Source organism: Notolepis coatsorum, assembly GCF_963971535.1.
Source record: "Notolepis coatsorum genome assembly, chromosome: 9".
Classification (NCBI taxonomy): domain Eukaryota; kingdom Metazoa; phylum Chordata; class Actinopteri; order Aulopiformes; family Paralepididae; genus Notolepis; species Notolepis coatsorum.
In genome coordinates this window covers 131,050,233-131,077,827 of record NC_140173.1, presented here as the reverse complement: position 1 = coordinate 131,077,827, position 27,595 = coordinate 131,050,233, and the positions used below count along the sequence as shown (strand labels likewise).

The 27,595-nt window shown below is 41.5% G+C and overlaps 3 protein-coding genes across 4 annotated transcripts in view; 2 read left to right on the top strand and 1 right to left on the bottom strand.

Moving 5' to 3' along the window:
- dis3 (DIS3 exosome endoribonuclease and 3'-5' exoribonuclease) overlaps positions 1-9,371 on the top strand; it is a 36,385-nt gene extending 27,014 nt beyond the window's left edge. For both annotated transcript variants that reach the window (XM_084321074.1, XM_084321073.1), the window contains exons 16-21: positions 1,937-2,093; positions 2,447-2,661; positions 6,403-6,571; positions 7,524-7,682; positions 8,472-8,594; positions 8,794-9,371. In XM_084321074.1, the coding sequence (XP_084177200.1) occupies positions 1,937-2,093; positions 2,447-2,661; positions 6,403-6,571; positions 7,524-7,682; positions 8,472-8,594; positions 8,794-8,862 (892 nt within the window). In that variant the 3' untranslated portion in view covers positions 8,863-9,371. The remainder of the gene's footprint in view (positions 1-1,936; positions 2,094-2,446; positions 2,662-6,402; positions 6,572-7,523; positions 7,683-8,471; positions 8,595-8,793) is intronic.
- An 803-nt stretch (positions 9,372-10,174) lies between these two features.
- On the bottom strand, positions 10,175-17,441 carry bora (bora aurora kinase A activator). Its single transcript, XM_084321213.1, has 12 exons — positions 17,364-17,441; positions 16,697-16,854; positions 16,201-16,307; positions 15,203-15,248; positions 15,032-15,113; positions 14,775-14,828; positions 14,553-14,609; positions 14,032-14,297; positions 13,606-13,768; positions 12,552-13,108; positions 12,135-12,275; positions 10,175-11,688 (listed from the first exon to the last, which is right to left on the bottom strand). The coding sequence occupies exons 2-12, from the start codon at positions 16,835-16,837 to the stop codon at positions 11,668-11,670; spliced, it is 1,635 nt and encodes a 544-aa protein (XP_084177339.1). The 5' UTR covers positions 16,838-16,854; positions 17,364-17,441; the 3' UTR covers positions 10,175-11,667.
- Positions 17,442-19,549: 2,108 nt separating this feature from the next.
- On the top strand, positions 19,550-24,251 carry mzt1 (mitotic spindle organizing protein 1). Its single transcript, XM_084321394.1, has 3 exons — positions 19,550-19,910; positions 21,801-21,946; positions 23,196-24,251. Exons 1-3 carry the CDS (start codon positions 19,859-19,861, stop codon positions 23,217-23,219), a joined length of 222 nt encoding a protein of 73 aa, XP_084177520.1. The 5' UTR covers positions 19,550-19,858; the 3' UTR covers positions 23,220-24,251.
- The last annotated feature ends 3,344 nt before the right edge of the window (positions 24,252-27,595 follow it).

Here is a 27,595-nt window from a genome sequence, read left to right as displayed (position 1 = left end):
GGTCTAATGTATAAGTATGTTTTCATCTCTTTCTGCAGCTTTCTCCAGAACGTGATATATAGCCCCAAATGCATTATATTGATGATGAAATACAGTTTGATGGCAATCGGGGCGATATAAAAAATGTCAACTGGACGTACTTCTAGAATGATCTACGTATGATCTGATGATGACCGGATGGGCGGGGGATCGTTTATAATTCCGTGGGCAGCGTTATATCATTCATCTAGTGTGGGTGATATGTTCATCATAACAGTTTATATGGAATACGATCAAAAATAATGCTGAATCTTACCGTATCCTCCTCGCGCCGTTGGGCGATGAGCGTGGAACAGTCATTTACCTATTATGGTATGTAGAAATATCGGGTCCATTTCCAGCTTGTATAATAGTATATATGTCCAAATCATGTTGTTTATCGAGTTATTGGCAATCGATCGCTATGTATTGTGTCGAGATCGAGTCCCGTGAGCCAAACAGAGTGCCCGGAAGTAATATGGTCGACCAGCACAACCTCCATAGCACTTCCTGTTTGGCGATTGCGCCGATCGGCCACCAGATGGCGCTCCTGAACCGCCAGAGAGCTCAGTGGGTCCTCCTGGTGGATCTCAGGCCAGCGGAGGGGAAATATGAATCCGATCGCAGATTTTTGAAATATTGATATAAGGACGCTGTACAGCGTCCTCCGGCAACTTGAGCATGGCCGGGAATGACGCTTTAAAGCGTTTTCCGGCAGTCAAAGTGTTAAGACCAATTTGAGTTGCTGCTGAGCCATGTTTTTAGGGCGGATTTAAATCCGAGAGGGGAGTTCAGGAGTTTTATGAATGTTGGCAGGGCATTCCACATTACAGTAGCAGAGTAAAAAAATGCATCTTTCCCCATGCATGTCCTGACTCTCGGCGGGACCAGGTCCGTGGGGCTTCCTCTTGTGGCGTGTTTGTGGACATCTCCTACTTTATTAAAATAATTTACTAGGTACTTGGGGACCGTTTCTTTCAGTACTTTAAAAACCAGTAGCATTTTAAGCTGGTGTACCCTTTCCTCAACTCGAAGCCATCCCAGACTGCTAAAGTGGGCTGGCGTTAGGTGAGTCCTAAAGTGAAGGTTGTGCAGGAGTCTCACTAGTTTATTTTGGGAGGTCTGGAGCTTTGTCTTCATTGGTTTGGATATGTTACTGTACCATGAAGTGCAAGCATAGTCAAAGTGACATTGGAGCATTCCTATTTATGAACGAGGAAATTCTAAATAAAATTTAGTTTTTTTTATTGACCTTAGTAATCACTTTTTGTGCCATTTTTTCGTTAGAAAGTTTGTTATTTAAAATAAAGCCCAGGTAGGTGACCTCCTCTTTATCCTCAATAATGTTTTCACCTACTCTAATTTTAAAACCCTGGGATTTATTTAGGTTGGCGTTTGACCCAAAGAGTATGGCCTCTGTTTTTTCCCAGATCACAGGAGGGATACATTTATTTATTTTTTACTCTGAAGAAACAGTTGCTCGCATCAATCTGCCATCGTACGCATCGACATGTTGTATGTTGTTCAGCCACCATTATTGTTTAGAAAGCTGCGTATGTTATACGTCACGCTAGAAGCCCATGCTGTCGTGTCACACGTCACACTTGCTATCTAAAATCACACACACATTATCCCGGCTTTGTTTGGTTCAGTGTACGAAATCAAAGTCGGCATAATGAGGGGTCTTCTTTACAGCAACATAGCGCCACCTCTCTGAAAGGGGACAAAGTCTTGGTCAACTAAGTCCAAACCGACCAATTAATGGACGAGGAGGGGGGCAGCCATAATCATCAATCAATTAAAAAAAATGTACCTCGGGTCACAAAACGGCAGTCATTCCACACTTCCTCTCTTGTTTCTATCGGTGGGTCTGAAAGGTTGCGGATATGTAAACAACCGCTCTGCCCTCTGTTGCCAGGGAGACCAACTCCATGGTGGAGGAGTTCATGTTGCTGGCCAACATTTCAGTGGCTCAGAAGATCTACGACGAGTTCTCTGAGTGTGCCCTGCTCCGAAAGCATCCCCCGCCACCGCCCTCCAACTACGACATCCTCATCAAGGCTGCCAAGTGCAAGGTGGGTGGTTCTGTCTGCAGCTGTCGGAATAAGAGCATCCTCAGCATGTAAAAGTGTATTTCACAAGTGGAATTGGCTATGGAATGATATAAATAGAATGTGACACTATACATATGGCAAAGATGATTTGTGTATACACGGTATTGCACATTGGGTCAGAAGATGAATGAAAGCTATACTGTAAATAAAAGACTTGTCGACCTTTGTATCACACATCGCCATTGACCAGCGTGTGTGACTCCGGCAAAAAAACGAACCATTTCAGTTCACTGTCCCACCATCTTACTTACTCCGTTCAATGTGAATGTGGTTTACGATCCGGCCGTTGCTTGCGTCCCTTGTTCCGTGTGTAGGGTCTGTTGATCCACACGGACACGGCCAAGGCTCTGGCGGACTCGCTGGACACGGCCCAGGTGCAGGACTTCCCCTACTTCAACACCATGCTCCGTATCCTGGCCACGCGCTGCATGATGCAGGCGGTCTACTTCTGCTCCGGCATGGATAGCGACTTCAACCACTACGGCCTGGCTTCTCCCATATACACCCACTTCACCTCGCCCATCAGGAGGTAGGTCCATGCACATAATGATATACATCAGGAGGTAGGTAGGTCCATGCACATAATGATATACATCAGGAGGTAGGTCCATGCACATAATAATATACATCAGGAGGTAGGTCCATGCACATAATAATATACATCAGGAGGTAGGTAGGTCCATGCACATACTAATAATATACATCAGGAGGTAGGTCCATGCACATAATGATATACATCAGGAGGTAGGTCCATGCACATAATAATATACATCAGGAGGTAGGTCCATGCACATAATGATATACATCAGGAGGAGGTAGGTCCATGCACATAATAATATACATCAGGAGGAGGTAGGTCCATGCACATAATAATATACATCAGGAGGTAGGTCCATGCACATAATGATATACATCAGGAGGTAGGTCCATGCACATAATAATATACATCAGGAGGAGGTAGGTCCATGCACATAATAATATACATCAGGAGGAGGTCCATGCACATAATGATATACATCAGGAGGTAGGTCCATGCACATAATAATAATATACATCAGGAGGAGGTCCATGCACATAATGATATACATCAGGAGGTAGGTCCATGCACATAATAATATACATCAGGAGGTAGGTCCATGCACATAATAATATACATCAGGAGGTAGGTCCATGCACATAATAATATACATCAGGAGGTAGGTCCATGCACATAATAATATACATCAGGAGGTAGGTCCATCATGCACATAATGATATACATCAGGAGGTAGGTCCATGCGGGATGGGTACCGAATTCGGTACTTTTGAGGTACCGAACCAAAACACGTCGGTACTACCAAGTATCTATTCAAGTGAGATACCGAGAGAGAAAAAAGAAATAATGTTTTTTTTTTTTTTTTTTTTTTTTAACATTTTTCTTTTCATGTCAACGTTCACACGCACAATATATGCTTAGCTAGGATTTGACTTGATTCAACAACAAAGCAGTCGGAGCAATGGCAAGCCGAAAACGGTTGAAATTGTAGTTATTTGAAGTTTTAAATTTTTTTTTTACGGCTGAGGTAGGTAAATTAAAAAATTTTAGACTAAAGTACCGAAAAAAGGTACCGTTGGGTACCGGTATCGATTTACAGGTACCAGTACCGTATCGGTTCAAATGTGAAAGGTACCCATTCCTACCATGCACATAATGATATACATCAGGAGGAGGTAGGTCCATGCACATAATAATATACATCAGGAGGTAGGTCCATGCACATAATGATATACATCAGGAGGAGGTAGGTCCATGCACATAATGATATACATCAGGAGGTAGGTCCATGCACATAATAATATACATCAGGAGGAGGTAGGTCCATGCACATAATGATATACATCAGGAGGTAGGTCCATGCACATAATAATATACATCAGGAGGAGGTAGGTCCATGCACATAATGATATACATCAGGAGGTAGGTCCATGCACATAATAATATATATCAGGAGGTAGGTCCATGCACATAATGATATACATCAGGAGGAGGTAGGTCCATGCACATAATGATATACATCAGGAGGAGGTAGGTCCATGCACATAATGATATACATCAGGAGGTAGGTAGGTCCATGCACATAATGATATACATCAGGAGGTAGGTCCATGCACATAATAATATACATCAGGAGGTAGGTAGGTCCATGCACATAATAATATACATCAGGAGGAGGTAGGTCCATGCACATAATAATATACATCAGGAGGAGGTAGGTCCATGCACATAATGATATACATCAGGAGGTAGGTAGGTCCATGCACATAATAATATACATCAGGAGGAGGTAGGTCCATGCACATAATGATATACATCAGGAGGTAGGTAGGTCCATGCACATAATAATATACATCAGGAGGAGGTAGGTCCATGCACATAATGATATACATCAGGAGGAGGTAGGTCCATGCACATAATGATATACATCAGGAGGTAGGTAGGTCCATGCACATAATGATATACATCAGGAGGTAGGTAGGTCCATGCACATAATAATATACATCAGGAGGTAGGTACATGCACATAATGATATACATCAGGAGGAGGTAGGTCCATGCACATAATGATATACATCAGGAGGTAGGTAGGTCCATGCACATAATAATATACATCAGGAGGAGGTAGGTCCATGCACATAATGATATACATCAGGAGGTAGGTAGGTCCATGCACATAATAATATACATCAGGAGGAGGTAGGTCCATGCACATAATGATATACATCAGGAGGTAGGTCCATGCGCATAATGATATACATCAGGAGGTAGGTCCATGCACATAATGATATACACTACAAATATACATGCTGCACCATTAGGAGGTAGGTTGATAAACTAACAATATGTACACTTCAGATTGCCAATTAGAAAGTAGGGTCACACACACACACACACACACATACACATGCACACGCATGAAGCCCTTACACTTGGAAAAACGTAAAAGATCCAGTACAATGATGTTTTAATTCAGTTATAAATCGCTTGCGACGGCTGCCTCCTCGTGTACCGGAGGGGACACGTGATGCAAGGCTTGGTCCACATTGCAGCCGGCCTGTGGGAGGCACGGTCTAACAGCGTTCGAGACAGGGGAGGGTAGAATTGGACGATACGAAATTGGGATGGGAGAAAAATAGAAAATGGGAGAAAAAGTAGATTTAAAAATGTTGTGAGTATAATTTATTCAGCTTCAGATGTCATAATATTTTGTGTTCTAGGTCACCCTTTCTGAGCACAGCCAACTCTCAGTAGACTGAGGGGTGGGGGGGGCTTCTGTTCACTAGACACTATAGATGCTTGACTATGAAGGACTTGGTGTAGGGGTCTAAGCAACACTCGGCTAGATGTGACTCATGGGCCAATCAGAGAATCTAGATGTGACGGATGGGCCAGTCGGAGGAACCCGTGTGTATTACATGATATTTCAGAGGAAGCAGATTGGATATCTGAAATGGCTTGATTGTGTTGATATCCAGGAGGATTGACGTCAAAGGGCTTTAATCATCATTTTCACAACAGTTCTTAACATTTCCGGTAATTGTATGTCAACATACCTTTGTACTGAATCTTTCAAATATGTGTCCATGCAGCACTAATCTACTCTTATTTAAACTAGGGCTGGGCGATATGGCCTAAAAGTTTAATCTCAGATTTTTATCGATTTTTTTCTCTTAAAAACTAGAAATGCCAAGGAAATCATTCAAATAAGCTTTGTTTTTATTTGACACAACTTATCAAACCAAGATGAATTGAAGTGCAAACCTAACTTTCACCAATCTTCACTTAAAAAAAAAAAATATATATATATATATATATATATATATATATATATATAAGGTTACTCTTGATCAAACAAAGATGAATAGTGCAATAACTAGCTTTTTCACCAAACTTCACTTAAAACAAAAAAAATTTGCCTCTTGATCATCAAACAAGAATGAATTTCCCTATTGGGATTAATAAAGTGCAAATCTAACTTTCACCAAGCATCACTTTTTGTAAAATAAAAGGTGACTCTTGGAAAAAAAGAAGATTATTATTATTTTTTAAAATCGTCCTAAATCATTAATTCGAATTCATCGATAAAATCGATTCATCCACCCACCTGACTGTCCCTCCCCGCCTCTGCTCCTTTATACCCTTTTCCATCCCTCCTTCCCTTCCACTCCGTTCTCCCTCACTCACTCCTCACACCTCTCCCTCCACCTCCTCGCCTGTCTCTCTCTCTCTGTAGGTACTCTGACATCATAGTGCACCGGCTGCTGGCGGTGGCCATAGCAGCAGACAGCACCTACCCGGACCTGATGGACAAGCACAAGCAGTCGGCCCTCTGCAACAACCTCAACTACAGGCACAAGATGGCTCAGTACGCTCAGCGGGGCTCCGTGGCTTTCCACACACAGGTACACACACACACAGGTGCAACAACCTCAACTACAGGCACAAGATGGCTCAGTACGCTCAGCGGGGCTCCGTGGCTTTCCACACACAGGTACACACACACACACACACACACAGGTGCAACAACCTCAACTACAGGCACAAGATGGCTCAGTACATATATGTGCACACACACACAGAAACAGAAACCCCAAAAGGCAACTGGATCTGTACTCGTACACTTAGTACACATACACCTGGCACTAAATCCAACTTTATACTCCATTCTGTGCACATGCCTCATTTGTAGGCAACAGGGATGCTGCTAGCTCGCCTATTTCATAATTAGCCTTGGAAGTTCGTACATTTTGAATGGAAAAACACCAGGGTATTCATTACAAATATCCTTCTTACAAGATAATGATCTAGCTACAGAGTTTTGTGCATGGAATCCTTTTATAGTTCATTTGCTTTGCCAGCCTCCTCTGAATCAGGTATAGTTCATTTGCCAGCCTCCTCTGAATCAGGTATAGTTAATTTGCCAGCCTCCTCTGAATCAGGTATAGTTAATTTGCCAGCCTCCTCTGAATCAGGTATAGTTAATTTGCCAGCCTCCTCTGAATCAGGTATAGTTAATTTGCTTTGCCAGCCTCTGAATCAGGTATAGTTCATTTGCCAGCCTCCTCTGAATCAGGTATAGTTAATTTGCTTTGCCAGCCTCCTCTGAATCGGGTATCCTTTAACTTTTTAAATCTCATCTGATTACATCTTTTTTAATTGATAAAGCAGATTATAGGTGGTGTGATTTCCAGGAAATCCCATCTCATTGCTCTCAAGCCCAGTCATGACCTCTGTAGTGTCTGGCGTGTCGTTGGATTCTTCAGGAGGTGCACAGCGAGCTCCTCAGACCACCTCTGCAGCTCTGCACTCAACCAGAAGTATAAATTGGGCTGAACCCTCTTCTTCCCCTTCCAGTTGTTCTTCAAGAGCCGCGGCATCCTGAACGAGGAGGGCTACATCCTGTTTGTGAGGAAGAACGCCATCATCATCCTCATCCCCAAGTTTGGCCTGGAGGGAACGGTCTTCTTTGATAGCAAAGACAAGAGCAATACAAAAACCAGCTTCGATGAAGAGGTACAAGTCCTCTGTAAATCACCAAATGCTACATGAAATCATAACATCAAGCTTATTTCTAAGAATTCTGACTCAAAATTGTAATGGTCCTCTTTTTCCTCTCCAAACGGCCACGCATATGTTTATTGAGATTACAGATTAAATAGTTCTAGATGTCAGCACCTAATTGCTAGAAGTAGAGGATGTGAATCGTAGATTTGGAGAGTTGTCGCATCCATTCTATTTCTAGTATGTTTACCTCACTGCTGTGGACCAAGAATAATCAGGTGTACGTTAAATGGTTTTAAGGCACGGTGTGGAGGTGAAGAACCACCCAACGCACAGCGGCGTGCCTTAAACCCCTTTATTCCATGTATTCATATTTTTTATACTCAAATATAAAGAACATTTATATTTTTCTCTCCCATGTACAACCAGTCCTTGCAATTCAACTCTCAACAATGAATGTGAGGCTACGAGTGGACTGACGGTGATACAGCTACCATGCATATTTTATGTGAAAAGAAGTTATTGTATTTGGGGACCATCGGATGTCTGTCTAGCAGCAACCCAGCTATTATTAGTTGGGTAGCAAATTAATTTAGAACGGTGATTAAATCTTGAGCCGAACTACGTGTGCATTAAACGGTTTTAATGCACACCTGCCGGCCAATCAGAAGAGAGGATTCACCCAGGCCATGGTATAATCAACATTATCTGGATCTGTACTATGAAAGACTTGTTACAAATCTCTTCACTGTGTGTGTGTGTGTGTGTGTGTGTGTGTGTGTGTTACATCTGTGTCCACAGGGCCCTACTTTGACAGTGGAGGGGCACATGTTCCACATGTTCGACAAGGTGAAGGTGACCATCAGTCTAGACGCCTCTAATATCCAGCACCAGAAGATCCGCATGGCATTGATTGAACCTGTGGTAAGATGCTGGGACTGTATATATGAATCGTATGTATGCATGCCTGTGTGAACAGATAATGATGAGCATGTCTCTGGTCAAACACTTTTTTTGTTATTTTCCATTTGGCAGTCTTGAGCCATCCGACTGAAGCTCACCTTGCTTTCAACCAGGCATCATTCAAACACACAAGCTGATTCTGGCTGTTGTTTCCCCCCAGATTCCCGGTGTCAGTGTTCCAGCACCAGAGACGGCACCACAGGCCAAGAAACCCAAACTGGACCGTTGACACGGGCAGCATCGCCACTCGGAAGAACCTGTTATTGTGTAAACCCCCCCCCCCCCCCACCAATCAAATGGACAAGTCCTCCAAAAAATACATATACAGGCAGTCATCTGTGGTGGCCATCTTTAGTGTACCGGTGAAATTTGCTATGGATTGGCTGACTATGACGTTTGTTGTTGTATTCGTTCCTAATTCTGTGGGTGTTATTGAAATATAGATTACTCTATCATTCCAGAGTAATCTATACTGCCTCTCCTCAGCATCATATTCTTACAATACTCCTTATATATATATACTTTTAAACTCAATTTGGTGACCAGTGCACTGCCCACATCTCAAAGGGGCCAGTGCAGACAGAGGCTCCAGAGGATGATGATCAGAAATGTATCAGCTAATTGAAGATGTTGTAGATTGATTTTGGTATGTTTCTTTCCATCCTCAACTGCTGCCGGTTCTTGGAGCCTGTTGGACCCAACTCAACCATTAAAGTGTAGTTGTTAGTGTTTTTTCTACCCCAGCTGTTGTATGTTCCCTTCCTGACTGTGTACTACAGTTCAAGTCAAAGGACAATATTAATGTCATGTAATATTATTCATAAGTTCAAGTGCAATGCCAAGAGTTGGAGTAAATTAACCATAGGAGGTCCCATAAAGCCAACTAACCATTAGGGCTGGGCAATATTCTTGTTTCCGTTCTAGTATGTATGTATGTATACAGTATATGTCTATATATATATATATATAACATGAATCATGATACACAATTGTGACATTCCAGAATATTCAGTTCATACTGCACTTATTACCAGATCATCTAAAATTAACACTGATTTGATTATGCAATGTGATTTTCCTTACTTAAGGAAAACTCCAACATTTTAGGAAATTAGCTTATTTGCCATCTACCCTGGAGTTAGACAAGAAGATGCATACCTTTTTTCTTCTGTGCATGCATTAGGAGTAGGAAGACACGCACCATTAGCCTAGCTTAGCGTCAGTCACTGGAAGTAGGTTCCTCCATTAGCCTAGTTCCCAACGTCTTCCTACTCCTACTGCATGCACAGAGAAGAAAAAAGGTATGCATCTTCTTGTCTAACTCCAGGGTAGATGGCAAATAAGCTAATTTCCCAAAATGTTGGAGTTTTCCTTTAAAGTATGACAAACATTTATAAAGATACTTCTTTCCATATTGCCCAGGCATACTAACTACATTATTTTCTACATATTTGATATGGTAGAAATGTTAGTATCACATTTACAAAAAAACAAAACGGATCCTCAGCCAGATGAAAAGTTTGTTTAATGACAGTTCTCCAGCCAACACTACATGCATTTGTCAAACAACTTCATCAGAAGTCAAAATAGAAACTATATATGGCTCAATCAGCTTTTAAATCAACTCGTCAGTGGCTTATTCAGTGGTGATACACACATCAAAACGATCAAGATAACCATGAAGACATTTTACAGAAACCTGAACATTAATACATTTCCTTAAAATGAATCCCAATCATTACATAAATTCCACAATCACACATGCTATATTCAGTAAAATACACAATAAAGCAGGTATAAAAGCATATAAATAAAGTACAAATACATTGTCAATTGAATGTCGAGTTTCATCAGTACCATGTTCATGTCAGCACCAAATGGAGAAAGTTAACTGTTGTCATCGTCGATACAGCATTGAAGTGTCAGGGTTGTGCAAGTTCAGTGCAGAAATGACAGCATTTAAGTTTCTCTTCAGTCGTGTTCACATTACCGTACTTGGCTCACAATTGTCCTCCAATCACAACTGTTGTGTAAAAGTGTACTTTATACTTGAATGTCAAAGTGGCACTGAAAGCCACTAACCCTAAGCGGGTCACGAGATGAAACAAATTAGACGTTTTTATGTTTGGCCTGATGGTGGAGTTAGAGGAAGGGTCATGGGATCATCAAAAGTTCCTCCTCAGTCTAGGTCATGAATCTGCACCACAAATTTTAAAAGACTATTTGAGTTCATGCATTCACAATAATTATTTTTTATTGAATTAAGATGTTCGGAGTCGTTCAGGGATATAATTGATTTGGGAAATCACCCTTTGTACTCTTGGGAGTGGGCAAGTAGAAAATATTCTTCACCGAGCCTTGGCTAGTGGAGATAGCAGCCATGGAAACCGTCAGTACCCACCATCGCAACAACTAGTCTACCTTAAGCCTGGTTCAACCAGGCTCAGTAATGTGAAAAGCTTTACAAACTTTGACATTAGTGCTTTGAACACGGTGTAAACATATTTCTGATTGCATTGTCATCTTGGGGGGGGGGGGGGGCACAGTTGAGTTACTCTTGAATTTGCATGTTGTCCCCCTGTGCTTGCCTGGCCGTGTGTATATTTTCCCTAACGGAGTTGCACTTCTGCGTTCGCCGTTCGGTTTGCACAATCTGATTGGCCAATCGCGTTACTCCTAACAATCGCGCCAGCAGGCTGTTACCCTAACCTTAACCAACTAACCCTAACCGTAACCAACTTCGAAAGAGAGCAACTTCGAAAGAGTCGCCAAGCTTAACCAGTTTGTTAGGAGTAACGCGTTTGGCGCTGAGAAAAACGTCAGTGGCCAATCAACCGAACGCAGAAGTGCAACGCCGTTAGGGAAAATATACACGCTGCCTGGCCTCCTGCCTGCCCCGGGTTACCCTGGGTGTAAACCTATGCCAAATCAAATATGCAGATAAAAAAAGATTCCAACAAGAGCAGCCGAAACAAGAAGATTGTCATCTTAGGCTTCAGCAGAGAATCCATGTTTAACACACCAGTCAGCCAGCTCAGTGATGAGGGAACACGGTCTGGAAAACAACACAGCTCGATTTTAGACTTTACAAAAACACCAAGAGGGTATGTGTGTACAGAATCCAACCAAAGAGAATATGTGTGTACAGAATCCAACCAAAGAGAGTATGTGTGTGCAAAGTCTAACCAAAGAGAGTGTGTGTGTACAGAATCCAAAGGGTAGGTCACATTGAACCTGAAAACCCTCCCACCTAGCCCAATATTCAAACTGATTTACTCTCAATAACTAACTAAATGAATGTGTGCAAACTGTTTTAGAGTCTTTGGGTGTGTGTGAGATTATATACAAAATAAAGCAGCATTGTTTTCTGGTGAATTTCCCCTTTAAGTTAAAGGGAACACGTTCAATTTGCTTAGGTATGTGTTAATGTATGGGGTATATTACCTTAACTTTAGTGGACCTTAGTGAATGGTATGCGTTTGTTTATGGGGTATATATTACCTTAACTTTAGTGGTCCTAGTGAAGGGGAAGACCTGCTCCATTAGGTTTGAACTGAAGGACTCCTTGCCGTGACAGTCTGGGCTGATGCCATCTATAAGACTGCCAGTGCCCGCTGAGGTGGTGTTGTACCCACTGTCCACCTGGATAGACATACACACAATACAGTCAGCCCAAATGAATGTCATAAACATAGATGGTAATGAACATAGATGGTAATGAAGGTAAGTCATTGCTGGAACAATCCAGTCAAGACACTTCAGTGTTGCGTCTATATACACTACAACTAAGTCAATATAAAATCCAAAACAAAAATGATAAATCATATGAAAGAAATAATGGGGAAAAACAATCACTTCTGTGCCAGTATTACAAGTCAACACAAGCCCAGTCCAGCTTCAGCGCACACCCATACACACCTGCATGCTAGAGTCGTAGCGAATACTGCTCGCCTCGGCTAGAAGAGACACAAACGCCTCGGAGCTCTCGGCCGACGACACGTTGCCCATACGAGAGCTGGTCAGCTGTACCAGAGCTCCTTCCTCCTTATCAATATCCTCCGACATCGTCTCCTCCTCCCCTTCCTCCATGGTGACCAGACCCAGGGGGCCGAGACCAACCTCGTCGCCGAACATGTCCATGCCCAGCCGCGACTCGACGTTCCCGGGGAGGGTGTCCCGGGACGATGGCGCCGAGGACGGATCGAACTCTGTGGCGTACAGCAGAGAGGTGAAGGGGAGCCGGTGCTCCCATTTGTCCTGGGGCTTGGGGTTGAGGATGGGAGAGACGAGAGGAGGCGAGGCCCAGCAGCGAGCCCTGGGCCTAGGATTTGTGTGGGACTGGGGCTGTTGTGGGGAGCAGCCACGGATGGGAGAGCAGCCCTCGACATATGGGCTCTCGGTGCAGCAGTTGACGTCCATGCCTGTAGGGCTGCCAACGCTGCCTGGAGTCACGAAGCTCAGCTGCTTCTTCTCCCCTAAGGAATGCACACGAGGGCACAGCAGAAGAGAGGGCAGATGTCAGGTTTAGTGGTGGGGAGGAGAAATGAAGACGTGTAACGTTCAAAAGAACACTCAAATGTGATCGGCACTACATATCTCCATTAGAAATTAACCATAGATTCTGTATCTGAAAATAATAAATATAGTGAAAGATTTTTTACTATATTGTATTTTCCATTATTCAGACAGTCTCTTTGCATGTTTTCAACAACACATCATTGTGATACAAAACTAAAAGGATACGAAAACAGACGTAAAAATTAAATAAACAAAAAACTAAAATAAAGTCCAGCACATTTCTCACATATCAGTCGTTATTACATGTTAAAGTTACACATATCTACTGTATAATTATAAAATGCACAGAGAATATAAATCGGACACGACAAGATATCCTGACTTTTATTTACCTATCATCATTACTAAGAACGATTATGAGTTTGACGAGAATGATACATGAACCAGAGCTTACCAGAGCCTATGGGTGTGGTTAAAGTCTGTGGGCCAATAGGGGACAGCATAGGCGATGCAAAGCCGGCAGGAGACGACCTATCGGGGAAAAGAGGACTGGTGATGCTGCCCAGGCTGTAGTCACGGATACGACCCTGTTGAATAGGGCTGGACGAGAAGTTACCCTGCGGAAGAGAGAGAAGACGCTTGGTATAGTTGCAGTCAGCCAAAAGTCTCTGTGATGGATATATTTTGATCAGTGGCTGGCCAATTAGGCATTTTGAGGAGGCACACCAGTTATTAATTTCCCAAATTAACTCAAAAACAGCATTGTGTTGTTTCACAATTCGTTCTGAAATTAATCACATTTCATGCACAACACAGTAATTGCCCTGGCTAAAACTGTTAATTTTGGTCAAATTTGTCGAATTGGCAGAACTCCACTCACCGTGGACGGTGTGCGAGATGCAATGCCACAGGACTGAGGCGAGGAGAGAGCCTCTCCTTCAGAAGCTCCACTCCCAGTGCCCCCTCTTCCCCTGCCCAGCGGAGGCCTCCGCTCCCTGGGCTGAGTTCTCTCGGGGCTGGGGGGGCTGGAGGCATCAGAGCCACCGCTCATGCTGTCTTGGCCGTCCAGGAAGAGCTTCCGTCGGAGGGAAGAGGAGCTGAGGCTCTCCTGAACACCGTCACACACCTCCTCGCGATAGTACTCCCCTGGGGACAGAGAGGAAATTATATTTATTTACTTATTATTATTACTAATGGAATACACTCCAAGACCTAAAGAACATCGGAGTGAGCTGGAAAGAAGCAAAGGCCCTGGCCCAGAAGAGAGTGAGATGGAGAGCTCTGGTGGACGCCCTATGCCCCCCAATGGGGTAAAGAGGATTAAGTAAGTAACTAATGGAATACAGCATCAACATGCTCATTTTACTGTGTTTATATAATAGATGTTTAATCAAGGCCTACCTAGGATTGTCTCCAAATCAAAATCCACAGGAAGAGAGAGGGCTGTCTGACAGGCAACTGCAACACACACACAAAGAGAAGGAATACAGTTACCATCCATTCAGGATGCAAGACAAAGAGGCAGCGTCTACCCAAATATAGAGCTACCTCTCGATTCAATTAAACTACTGAAGATGTTGAAAAGACGTGGATATTATGCGTTCTACCCAAGAATATACCAACCATTGATCTTTTTAGCCGACTGTGGCTCTTCTAGAATTACAGGTGACGTGGAACCTAAACAGAGCAGACATAACATTTTAACACAACGGCATAGATTAAATAAAAAAACTGAGGTTGAAAACTTAGCAAAATGCCAGACAACTGAAACAATCCAAGCAGTTAATGATGGCAACAGTAATATTACCTAATAGTTTTAACATTTAACAAACATATTGTTGTCAGTAGAGAGGTATTAAATCAAAAGTAAAAAGTATTACTTGTCGTACTGCTCTTCTGGGCAGTTGTCCTTGTGCCAGGGGCTGCCCAGGGGGATGGGACTATGTGTCCTTTGGTGAAAAACTTTATGGAAAGACAAAAAAAGACAATAGTTACGATTGTGTCTGAAATTTATTTAACTGATTAATCCAACGTCATTACCATAAACACACCTGCTCAATGGCATTCTGTCGCTTCTCCTCAATGTCAGAATCCTCCCTGCACGTTAAGAGGAGAAAACACATTTACAACTGTTCCAAAATCCTCAAGTCAAGTCACCCAAACAAGTCACATCACTCACAGCCTTACATCACATTGTTATCCACAATTAATCACAGGCCATTTTGGGGCTATGAATAGAAGGCCCAACACTACTAGTTATGGAACACTAATAGAGATGCACCAATACCATGAATATCAATACCAAGCTAAAATTATTGTACAGAGACCAAGAACTGAGTGAAATATTGCTCAGTTACATTTAGAAGACAATAGGAGGTTGGGATAAGATTTGATTAAATTAAAACTAGTTACTAAAAATGTAACTGTGTCTATATAAAAAAAAAAATCCCCACAGTATTAAGTTGCAGTCAAAATGGTCAATATCAAGGAAAGTATTGTAATAGGAAATTAGGAACATATTATCATGTCATATGGATCTGTGTTAAAATACATATTCTATCTCCGATAACCTTGACTAGTTAATATGATCAACTAGTATACAGCTCAAAGACACTAGGTGACAGTCTGACGGTGTTCTTATAAACAACAGCCAAATGGCCAGGAGATATGAGATGCCCAAGGTTATTTTGGACTCCAGACTCATGTGTGAAGACATAACAAAGCCATAGATCCATTCTTTGTTTTAATTCTTCTCATCTTTATCATATCTGGCATCTTATGTACGTCATGTCAATCATGTATTTATTGTAAGTTCTGACCAGACCTCTTTGTCACTTTCTGGTCAGACGCTTGTGTGTCTGATGATAAACTGATCATTTTCTATGGCCATGGAAACAGAAATAAACTATGTTCTATATTTTGTATATATACAAATTGGCTCGTCTGAATTCCTACAGCTTACTTCATTTAGAATATTCCACAACAGTATTCATTTTGGTACTCTGCATCCATGAGTACTCAACACAAAGTACTTCAAAACACTACATACCTGGTCTGGCTGAGGTAGAAGGACTGTCGCTGGATGTCCTCTGCGTCTATGTGTACTGGCAGTAGACTGGCCATCTCATCAATAGACCAGTTGAACTTAGCTGGAGTCTAGAGAGAGAGAGAGAGAGAGAGAGAGAGAGAGAGAGGGGCATGAGGGACAAGGGAGAGAGAAGGGAAAGAAAGTCAGGATTATTTGGTTACTGATTTAAATGATTTTTTTTATAAAAAAAATATATATATTTTTTTATTTACAAAAAGTATGGGTGACTAATATGTCTCAAATGTATTATGTGCAGAGTGCTTGAAACCCAGTAAGGCTAATATCCCCCTTGGCAGGACTCGGGGGGATTCAACTTTGGCTGACCGCTATAGATGTTTGGTTTGCCATGCAGGGGACCCACCCGGTATCAAATCCATGTGCATGTGTTATATACAACAGGTCAACATGTACCATGAGATGTGTGTGCGTTTGGGTAAGTCTGTGTGTGTAAACGTACACCTTTGGAGGGCTTGGACTTGAACACTGAGGGGCTGGGGACCAAAGACTTGTAGAGACGGTGGTAGTCGTTGGGACTCTCAAACGGGTTGCGAATGGAAGGCCTCCCTGGTGTGATCTGTGCCTCAAAGCAGTCCCCCATCTTCAGCTGGCCAACACCTAATGTTGATTGATTGAAAACTTTATTAACAGATTGCAGAATGGGTACAGTACAGTACAATACACACAATTGTTAAGGGGATGCAGACCAGAGAAAGACTTTCGTCTTGTTTACATCAGGATCCCCCATTTTCAATTCATCAGGAGGTTACCTACTAAATGTTACCTACTAGAGACGAAAGTATGCGAAGTGCAGGTGTAAACCTCGACCTCAAGGAGTCTGGTTTAACGGATAAGTACGATCGTAGAAACTTGACAAACCCCCCCTTTAGTATTGCAATCAAATTAGACAACATTAATTGACTTGAGCTAATTCAGCTTAGTAGTTAACGTACGTTAGCGAACTACTTCCCCATAAACACGACCGACGTTAGCGTTCAGTTACATTCTCTCCTAGAAAAACAACATATCGGGCTAAGTAATTAGTTTACCCCCATTTCTCTCTCTCCCCCCCACAATAATTTGTTTGTAAACTAATATATTTAATGATTTTAAACGCTGATACTTACAATAAATGCAAAGAATTTGAACAAACAACAACCAGACCCAGACTCATCCAGCGAGACCAACCAACCAGCCAGAGGTTCAAACCAGTTGATTTCAATTTCCCCACGACGCTCACTGGCCAATAGGAATTTGACGGGACGGGTTTTGAGCCAATGGAAGCGCCTCTGCGTCATTTCCTGTAGCCGGTTCGCGTTTCTGTCGCTGGGTAACCTCGTTCCCAGTGGTATCTCCTCCGTGAGATAAAGCCTGGCAAAGAACTGCGGCCGAAAGTGTGTCTGGGGTAGAATTTCCGGTGTATGTACTTCCCCTGGAAGTTGCCTCCGAACGGACCAAACTTTTCCCGAATCCTGTCGGCAAACCGAACGCGGAAGTGCAACTCCGTTACCACCTAAAATACCATTTTCCTGATTTTGGGGCAATTTTGAGATTTTTGTATAATGTTGCCCCTTTACATGTCTTCTTTCAAACTAGTGACAAGAACACTTAAAAAAAAAACATTTAGTTGCTTATTTTGCTTCACACAGCACGCAGGTACCCAGGTGGGGTATCTGATCTCCCAGGCCTTTCTGTGTGGAGTTTGCATGTTCTCCCCGTGCTCGCAAGGGTTTCCCCCCGATAAGATAAACCCAATGGAAAAACATGCACAACAACAGATCGCTAACGCTGTGGCGTCCTTGACGAAGACGGACAGGAGCACTTGGATTGGTCCCCTGGCGCGGCTCACGTTGACGCCTGTCTGCTCCCGGCTGCCCTTGGGGGGGAAGGATGACGGGATGGGTTAATCGCAGAGACGAATCGCATCGGCGATCCTACAGAGACAATGCATGCGTGTGTGTTCCGGTGTGTGTGTGTGTTGAGGATAATTGCATGCCAATTAAAGACCTCTGAGCAGGTCCTGCATTATTATTAATTTTGCATGATTACATAAATGTGCACATATTGAATGGGGAAGTGCCTCATTTGCATATATAAACATAAAATTCAGAAAACTTGCAATATATTTTTTCTTAGTTTATATGTACATAACAAACTGGGAAAGTTTTGCCTATTAGGGGGTACAGTAATCGGTTGTGTTGTTTGTTACTACCAGTGGTGCAGTCGTGGTCACACCCGGTTACACGCCGTGTTACCAGATCATGCTGCGCGCCAGCTTTCCACGCGCACATTCACACAAATAGAGAGCAAGAAGAGCGTGCACGTGGCGTGGCGTGTTACCAGTTCCCATATTACGACTGCACCACTGGTTACTACACTGTTACTACTACTACATCATTATTATTATGTTATTCAGTTATCAGGCATGTGTTTAGGTTGTCTATTACTAATGGTTTGATTGGGTGTTGTGTTTGTAAATAGCTGTTTCAAAAAAAAATTATGGCATTTTACAATACAGAACTTTGAAGGCGTTTTCCCAAAGGGTAGACATGTACCATTTCCCTAGCATCTACACACACCAAACTTTCCACCTTTATTCATATCTATATCCTGCTTCTTTGTGCCAAAGGGTTTGTTGATATGTCATACATAACCTGATTTACAGACAATACAAAACTTTAAAGGCGTTTTTCGCAAAACGAGATTTTATTAGTTTGTATTACACATAAAACAAAAAATCTCAATTTCTCTAGTACCTCCACACACCAAACTGGCCACGTTTCCTCCTATCCATATACCCCAACTTTTTGCTAGAGGATTTTTTGATATATCACTCATCCAGATTTTTAGAACATTTTATACAAAAAATGTATGCAACTATTTTGATTTTTTTATGACTAGGGGGTCATAAAAGGTCACAGATTCCTGTTCGGGTGGCATATAAAAAAATCCTCTAGCAAAAAGTTCGGTATTTAATGTATTAACATGAAAAACCATGAGAAAATATCTATATCATCAATTTTTTCAAAATTTTGTTTGGAGTAACATGCAAAAAGGGGCCATTTTGAATAGACCACAGCCCTTTTTGGGTAATAAAATTATGCGACCAAAAAAATTGTAATACATTTTTTTTCTTTTTTTGACTATTCTAAACAATTAAGATGTTTGCAAATGATTTCATCGTTTATTATTATTAAGGCAAAGCCGTTGCAGTGCACTTCACACGTTTCTATAATTGTTTTGTCGAAACCGGAAGCGTGTAGCCGGTACTTCCTGTACTTCCGTTTTCACACTTTAGCGTTACCAGCCTAGTCGCTGGGCAACCTGTACAGGCTGTACAAGCTGCTACTCGTGTTGCTGGGCTGCTCTCCTAATATGGCTAAGTGTTTTTGCGTAATGCACAAAGGCCATTAAGATTAGTTCAAGTATAGGAATTTGTCCGAGCAGTTGTTGGTTTGTTTGTGGCCTTTTTTTGCGAAGTTCTCGAGCCTCGTTAGAAACGGGAGGCTAACCTAACTTTAGCCAGCTAGCTAATATTAGCTAAATAAGTAGCCGACGTTGGCTTTAGCGTGAACTGAACTCATTCAAAGTGAAAGGGTAACTTAACGTTATCACCACCATCATGGCAAGTGCAGCAAACGCAAATATGAATGCAGTCCGGGAGACAATGGACGGTAAATATAACGTTATTTCCTGAAACTAGATTTTTCTGGACTCTTTTTGTATAACAAACAGTACTGTATTTGCAAATCTGGTATGTCATAAATGTATAGATGTAGCAGTACTGTCTATCTGTATGTCATATATGTCCTGATTAATTGAAAATGGGGGACCCTGATGTAAACAAGACGAAAGTCTTTCTCTGGTCTGCATCCCCTTAACAATTGTGTGTATTGAGCTGTACTGTACCCATTCTGCAATCTGTTAATAAAGTTTTCAATCAATCAATCAATTGGCTATACACAGGCTTCATCCATTGAATTCCATCATCCATGGAATTAGAAAACTGTTTTCCAGGCCTGGAAGAGTTATGGAAAATGGAAATTAAGTTTAGGAAATTTGATCAAAATATTTTATTTTTCAGCCAGTAAACTCTACAGTAGACCCTCCTGTATATAGCCATTTACAGTAGCGAATAGAGAAACCTTTAGCCCAGAGAATGGTGGTGCCAAGCTACCGGTATGTAGATCTGTAGATCTCTGGATGTGTGAGGTGGTTATGAATTTACCTTTGTGGATTCTTGTTTGATCACGTTTATTCTGGGGCATCAGTTAAGCACCTGTCAATACGACACAAGTGCATTGATTTCATATTTCTGTCATTGGCACGTGATAGTACTCCTGCTCTTCAAAATACAAGTCCCAAGCACTTGTAGCTATCGACATGGCTCTAATCAGTATGAATGAATGAAAACCTTATTTAACAGATTGCAGAATGGGTACAATACAGTACGGCTCAATACACACAATTGTTAAGGGGATGCAGACCAGAGAAAGACTTTCATCTTGTTTACATCAGGGTCCCCCATTTTCAATTCATAACATTTATGACATACACAACATACATGACATTTATGGCATAGGGACATACATGACATACAGGTATTTAGTACTGTTACATTTGTGACATATACGATATGCAAATATACAGTACTGTTACCTATAGATCCTGACAGAGTACATACATATGATGGGGAGGGGACTGCACATTAGGAGGGGGTGGGTGGGAGAGAAATATACATACGGTGGGGAGAGAATATATACACGCGGTGGGGAGGAGACTGTATTAGGTGGGGGTGGGGGGGTTTGGACATTTACGTTGGCCAGTTTAGAATAGCAGTATAATGACAAACACTGGCACATGCCAGCAAAATGTAACGTTATCGAGTACGTTATTATGTAGTATTATGATTAATTGAAAATGGGGGACCCTGATGTAAACAAGATGAGTCTTTCTCTGGTCTGCATCCCCTTAACAATTGTACTGTATTGTACCCGTATTGTACCCATTCTGCAGTCTGTTAATAATGTTTTCAATCAATCAAACGTTATATTTGAATCACAGTCATTGCTATATGTAACACTAGCTAGTTATTGGCTTGTCCACATTCAGCGTCAGTGCCTGTCAAGTTAACACATTCTTCACTGAAGACCAGTAGAGGAGTTGTGTAGACTACACTGCAGCAAGCCCAGCAGTAGTCTGAGGCTGATATTCATTCATATCAACACTATCATAGTGTGATGTAGAATATGAATGGTGATTTTTAAAACTAAATCAGCTCTGGTCCAGCAGTCCTGAATAGAAAATTCTGGTCTTAATGTTTCTGGTCTATCATCTCAGTGGTTCATTTCAGACTATCAATGTTTTCTTTATCAACTAAGCTTTTATTCAGTTACATTCAGTCAGTCACCCCTACCAAATTTTTCTGTTACTAACAGCTGTGATAGTTCTTATAGGAATTGTCCCCTAAGTGCCCATTATAACAACTTCTCTCTCTCTCTCTCTCTCTCTCTCTCGCTCTCTCGCTCTCGCTCTCTCGCTCTCTCGCTCTCTCTCGCTCGTAGTGTTACTGGAGATCTCCAGACTGCTGAACACAGGTTTGGACATGGAGTCTCTGTCCATCTGTGTGCGTCTGTGTGAACAGGGAATCAACCCAGAGGCCCTGTCCTCGGTCATCAAGGAGCTGCGAAAGGCTTCAGACTCACTCAAGGTAATGGAGGCACGCTGCTACACACAGGCTTCATCCATTAAATTCCATCATTCATGGAATTAGAAAACTGTGTTTTCCAGGCCTGGAAGAGTTATGGAAAATTAAGTTTAGGAAATTTGATCAAAATCTTTTATTTTTCAGCCAGTAAACTCTACAGTAGACCCTCCTGTATATAGCCATTTACAGTATCGAATAGAGAAACCTTTAGGTCCAGAGAATGGTGGTGCCAAGCTATGTAGATATGATCTGTAGATCTCTGGATGTGTGAGGTTATGAATTTTTTACCTTTGTGGATTCTTGTTTGATCACGTTTATTCTGGGGCATCAGTTAAGCATCAATACGACACAAGTGCATTGATTTCATATTTCTGTCAGTGGCACGTGATAGTACTCCTGCTCTTCAAAATACAAGTCCAAAGCACTTGTAGCTATCGACATGGCTCTAATCAGTATAATGAGAAACACTGGCACATGCCATTGTTACATCAATCCACCTTTATCATAAGGGTTGCCTTGGTGATTTCCAATGCCAAATAAACTCACGACAACACCGGTATTGCCAGTGACACTGGACATTTGACCAAATTACACTCAATATCTAGAGTGCTTACTTTGATCTTGAATGTTATGCGACTACAGTGATCTGCTGAGTCTGTTTTTAATTTATTTCCCATGGCTAGTATCCATTTGTTGGACAGACAGAGTTGCCGTTATGTTCTAATTTAAAAATAAACCAACGGACAATAATACCTTCTGTAGATTTTGTGTGTGTTCATTGAGGGATCCAATGTAGCTCCGGCCTTGCATCACGCAAACATCTAAATGCCCTTTTTCTTTTCAAACATGTTTCTGAGAAATCCAGAAAGGAATCGTATTTTCTGCTTGTAAAAGGAAGGTGGACAGTTGAGTCCACTCCCCTTCAGTAATGCTTCTTTATTGACTTTGGGTTAGAAAGGGAGACACAGGAGAGATGGTTCTGATCCCCGACCGCCAGAGGTACATGTGGTCCCAGAGGTGGAGCTGGTATTACCATGTTTTACTCACTGTCACTTTGAGAGATTAGATGCTTTGTTTTTCTTATCAGATTACCGTAATCTGTTACTCCCCCGACATGATATGATAGTGAACCTCGTAAAACTGTTACTACTGCTCTCACCCGCCATCCGCACTATTTATTTCTCTAAAATGTCTCACACCCAGAATAGTGCTGTGATATTTATTCTGCTGCGTTTTGTCTCTTTTGCTCCAGGCTTCTGAAAACAGCACTAGCTGAGGACGATGACCCGCGCGCTCACGTTGGGTCCCTGCGTACTGGGGTCACATCCGCTTCCTGCTGACTTGTGGGGGGCTCACCATCCAATCAGATGCCTCCTATATGTGTGTGGTCAACCCAGCCACCCTGATGTTCCTGTCGTATGACTTCTGGATTTTGGTATCTCAATGGGACACATGCTTATTGTTAGTGTTAATATACGGTGACGGCAACGCGCGTGCACATGTGCATGCATACAGACGAGCTGTGCTCCCCGTGTTACATGTATCCATGCTTCTCGTAGCTCTTGTTGCGTAGTGTAATGCCAGGATCAGACTACACAATGTTTTTGTCTTTCACAACAGTCACCGACGTGTCAGATTAGGTCATCGTAGCATCATAACATCTTGCTCTGTCTTGGCCGGGAGACGGATCGCCACACACCATCTCGGCATGACGTCCACCAGGAGACCAATTGCCACACACCGCCTTGGCATGACGTTCACCAGGAGACGGATCGCCACACAAAATCAATCAATCAATCAATCAGGGAGAGGAGGGGTTTGGTTTGGATTTAAAATTTTTGTCCAAAGTCAAAGAACACATGGCACGAATTCTAACATACTAAGACTTTTCGTCTGGGTGTCATGTAGCGTCCTAGACGCCACAGCACTGTTGTTTGATTATGTCTCACACTACAAGTAAGTAAGTAAGTAAGTAAGTAAGTATTTATAAAGCACCTTTCATACATGTCATGTAGGAGTAAAGAAGCCTGTTCATCGTTCCCGACGTTCATAATCGGCCTGGCGCTGGAAATGTGTCGGCCACAACAAAATCGTGCCAATAAGAGTTCATGTAGTCTGATCCCGGCATTAGTTGAAGAGGCAACTTGCATTGTGAACCTAATATAAGAGGTATTTTCTCTACATCTGTGGCACTTATCATTTCACTGATAACGATGATGCAGTGATGGATTTATTTGTAATTTATGTTTTTTGTGGTTTGTTTTATTATTATGAATTGTGTCTTCTATAAACACAATGGGTTTTTCAACTTCCTGTTATCACCCTTTGTCTCCATGGCATGACTGTCGGTGATGAATCAAGTCCAAATTATAGGCATTACCATTTATAGCCACCAGGTGGTGGTGTGTCTTAATTTATCACTAGGTATTAAAGGGGACATATTATAGAAAATGTGTTTTGCCTAGTCTTTGTATGGAGTTTGCAGTCTGACATGTTATTTAGTCACTGGGGGAAAATTGCATAATTTATGTACTCCTTGCCATTTGGCCAGGGTTTGAAGTTTCATTTTTACAAGCTGTTGACAGTTATTGCTCATAGTGATGTCACAAGGGGGACACAAGTAATAGGTTAGCTTCACTAATCAATTAGCTCTTTTTGGAGCTAGGAACACTGCCCGGTTTGTAAAGGTGTATCACTCTTGGGTGTAGGGCAGCCAGGCAGGGAAGAATCTAAGTCTCTTTGGATAAAAGCGTCATCTATATTACAAAATGTTAGAAAGTTATTAATAAAAAAATATTCATATTCAATACAAGGGAATATAAATTATTAAAAACTTAACAAACATGTTCCACAGATTAAAATAAATTGTTGAATAGTAGGGATGGGCATTTTAAAGAAAAATCCAGATCGATTGATCGTGTATTCCTCATAAAGGGGAAAAAAACGTTTATTTTATTTTTAAACTTAATTTTGTTCATTCACGTATATGTTTAAGGAAACCAACAAACGGTTATAATCTTACACGTATGTGAAACATGTAAAAAAATAATAATAATCTTTTTCATAACATTTTTTAATAATTTAAGATCGATTTTTCTCGAGTAATCGCTTACTCACGCCCATCCATATTGAATAGTAATATTTACCCTTTTAATGGGATGGTTTGGATTCCAAAGTTACAGCAATTCCAAAGCTGACTGTATAGTGCTGCTTAGAGATCGTTCTACTCAGTGGGTTACTTCAATAATTTTTTTTACATTCATGTAAGAATCTAGCTTCAATGGGAACTATGCCACATAATCTCTTTTTGAGTCTAACGACATGGAAGTCACAATGAGAGGACATTGAATATTTTCGTAGGAGACCATAGAGGGAATATTCCAATGCCTGCCCTACATAGGCAAACAACAGTAACTGCAAGAAGTAATGCAGAGAACAGAGAAATATAATAATAATAACTTTATTTGTATAGCACTTTTCATACAGAGGTTGCAGTTCAAAGTGCTTCACAACAGTAAAAAAAATACAGGCATGAGCGAGCATAGCAAGGTATGGTAAATCACAGTGTTTCACATTAGGATCTAGCATCCCAATAGGCTGTTTACAGTTTCATTCAGTAATACAAATAATAAAATAGTTTAAAATTATTAAGTTTAAAAATAGTCTAAAAATTATAAAATAGAACGGACATACAACAGTAAAAAATACAGGCATAAGCGAGCATAAACATTTAAAATGTAAATAGCAAGGTTACAGTAAAAAGTGTGATAAGATTGTTCAATCAGATGAAAATGGCCTAGTTAGGAGAATCAACCTTGGCTAGGCGGTGATGTTCACGATGTACCTAACTGGAATGTTAAACAACTTTGAAAAGATTTAGGTCAAAAGTCATCTTCTCCTCACAACAGACCATCACTCTAACATCATAGAACCGCCATGAATTTCATTGGAAGTGTATGAAAGTAGGTAGGGTAAGAATATAGCAAGGTATGGTAAATCACAGTGTTTCACATTAGGATCTAGCATCCCAATAGGCTCTCTGTTTACAGTTTGATTCAGTAATACAAATAATAAAAATTGTTTAAAAATAGTCATCAGTAAGAAGTAAAAAGTGTGATAACCGACACATGAATTTGATAGGCAGTGTATAAAAGTAGGCAGGGTAAGAATAGTGCAGGTAAGTACAATTTGTGTCAGGATATCCCTGATGTTTCTATAATAATATTTCCCCTTGCCACTAGGTGGTAGCAGATATCTATTTTCAAATATTTGCCTGCATTACCCCACAGTGAAATGACTTCATAATGTATTTATTTTATTAAACAAACGACAAAAACGATACATGAAGATATATATTTATATATACCCCTAACATCCTGCCCCCCCCCCCCCCACTTACATACCTTATAGGTATCACCTGCAAGTTGCTATCATCGCAAGAACGAGGCCCAGGTCTCCTGCTCTGCCAAAGGTATTGTTGAAGTAGATTTAACCCAAAACACAGTAGTTCAAACTCATACAACATTATAGTGAGGCTACTTTAAGCACCTATATACTATGACCCAAAGCTCTGGAACACTACCTGATATCAGCTAAGGACCGCACAAACATCATATTTTTAAATGCAATCTTAACACTTTGATCGCCATGGTTAAATTCATAATTTACCATCCCTAGCCAGCTCTATTTGTCTATGGAGAAGTTCCCCTTCTTTGCAGGGCTATAACTTTTTAAATTCTATTGCTAAATTGACATTATTATGGCCCATTCAATGTCCTATATCCATTGTTCAGGGTGTAGCAACGTTATACTTTTTCATTCACATATTCATACTAAAATATGGTCTAAAGTATAAGTATGTTTTTATCGTTTTCTGCAGCTTTCTCCAGAACTTGATTTATAGCCCCAAATGCATTATATTGATGATCAAATACGGTTTGGTAGCGATCGGTGCGAGATAAAAAATTTCAACTGGAGATGCTTCTAGGAGTTACTACGTATGATCTGATGATGACCGGATGGGCGGGGGGTCGTTTATAATTCCGTGGGCAACGTTATATCATTCACCTAGTGTGGGTCATATGATCATCAGAGCAGTTTATATGGAACACGTTAGAAAATAACGCTGGATCTTACCGTATCTTCCTCGCGCCGTTGGACGATCAGCTTGGAGTAGACAGTTTTCGATTATGGGATGTTGATCTAGATGAACCATTTCCAGGTTGTATAATACTATATACGTCCAAATAACGTTGTTTATTGAGTTAGGGCGAGCGATTGATTATCCATTGTGTCGAGATGGAGTCCGGCTAACAATCGCGAGTGCCCGGACGAAATATGGATGAGCACTTCCTGTTTGGCGCGTCACTTCCTGTTGGCCGATCTGCCGATCGGCCACCAGATGGCGCTCTTGAACCGTTAGAGAGTTGAGTGGAGATCAGCAGTATATATCAGGTCCCCGGAGGAGAAATATGATTTCGATCACAGATTTTTGAAATATTGATATCAAAGACGTGTTACGGCGTCTTCGGCTGAATGAGCATGGCGAGCAAAGACGAGTTACGGCGTTCCCGGCGATTAAAGTGTTAATCTTAAGTAAGTAGAAATCTTTCCACCCCTCCAGCGAAATGGTCTATACAGCTTGAGAGACTG

Bases quoted from the DNA above. Each gene is read 5' to 3' on its own strand.
- bora (XM_084321213.1), bottom strand. From the start codon at position 16,837: ATGGGGGACTGCTTTGAGGCACAGATCACACCAGGGAGGCCTTCCATT. The intron at 15,114-15,202 runs GTGTGTTTATGG...CTTTCCATAAAG, and splicing joins GACAGAATGCCATTGAGCAG to TTTTTCACCAAAGGACACAT. The intron at 12,276-12,551 runs GTGTGTATGGGT...ATGTCTATCCAG, and splicing joins GCTACGACTCTAGCATGCAG to GTGGACAGTGGGTACAACAC.
- mzt1 (XM_084321394.1), top strand. From the start codon at position 19,859: ATGGCAAGTGCAGCAAACGCAAATATGAATGCAGTCCGGGAGACAATG. The intron at 19,911-21,800 runs GTAAATATAACG...TCTCGCTCGTAG, and splicing joins AGTCCGGGAGACAATGGACG to TGTTACTGGAGATCTCCAGA. The intron at 21,947-23,195 runs GTAATGGAGGCA...CTTTTGCTCCAG, and splicing joins AGGCTTCAGACTCACTCAAG to GCTTCTGAAAACAGCACTAG.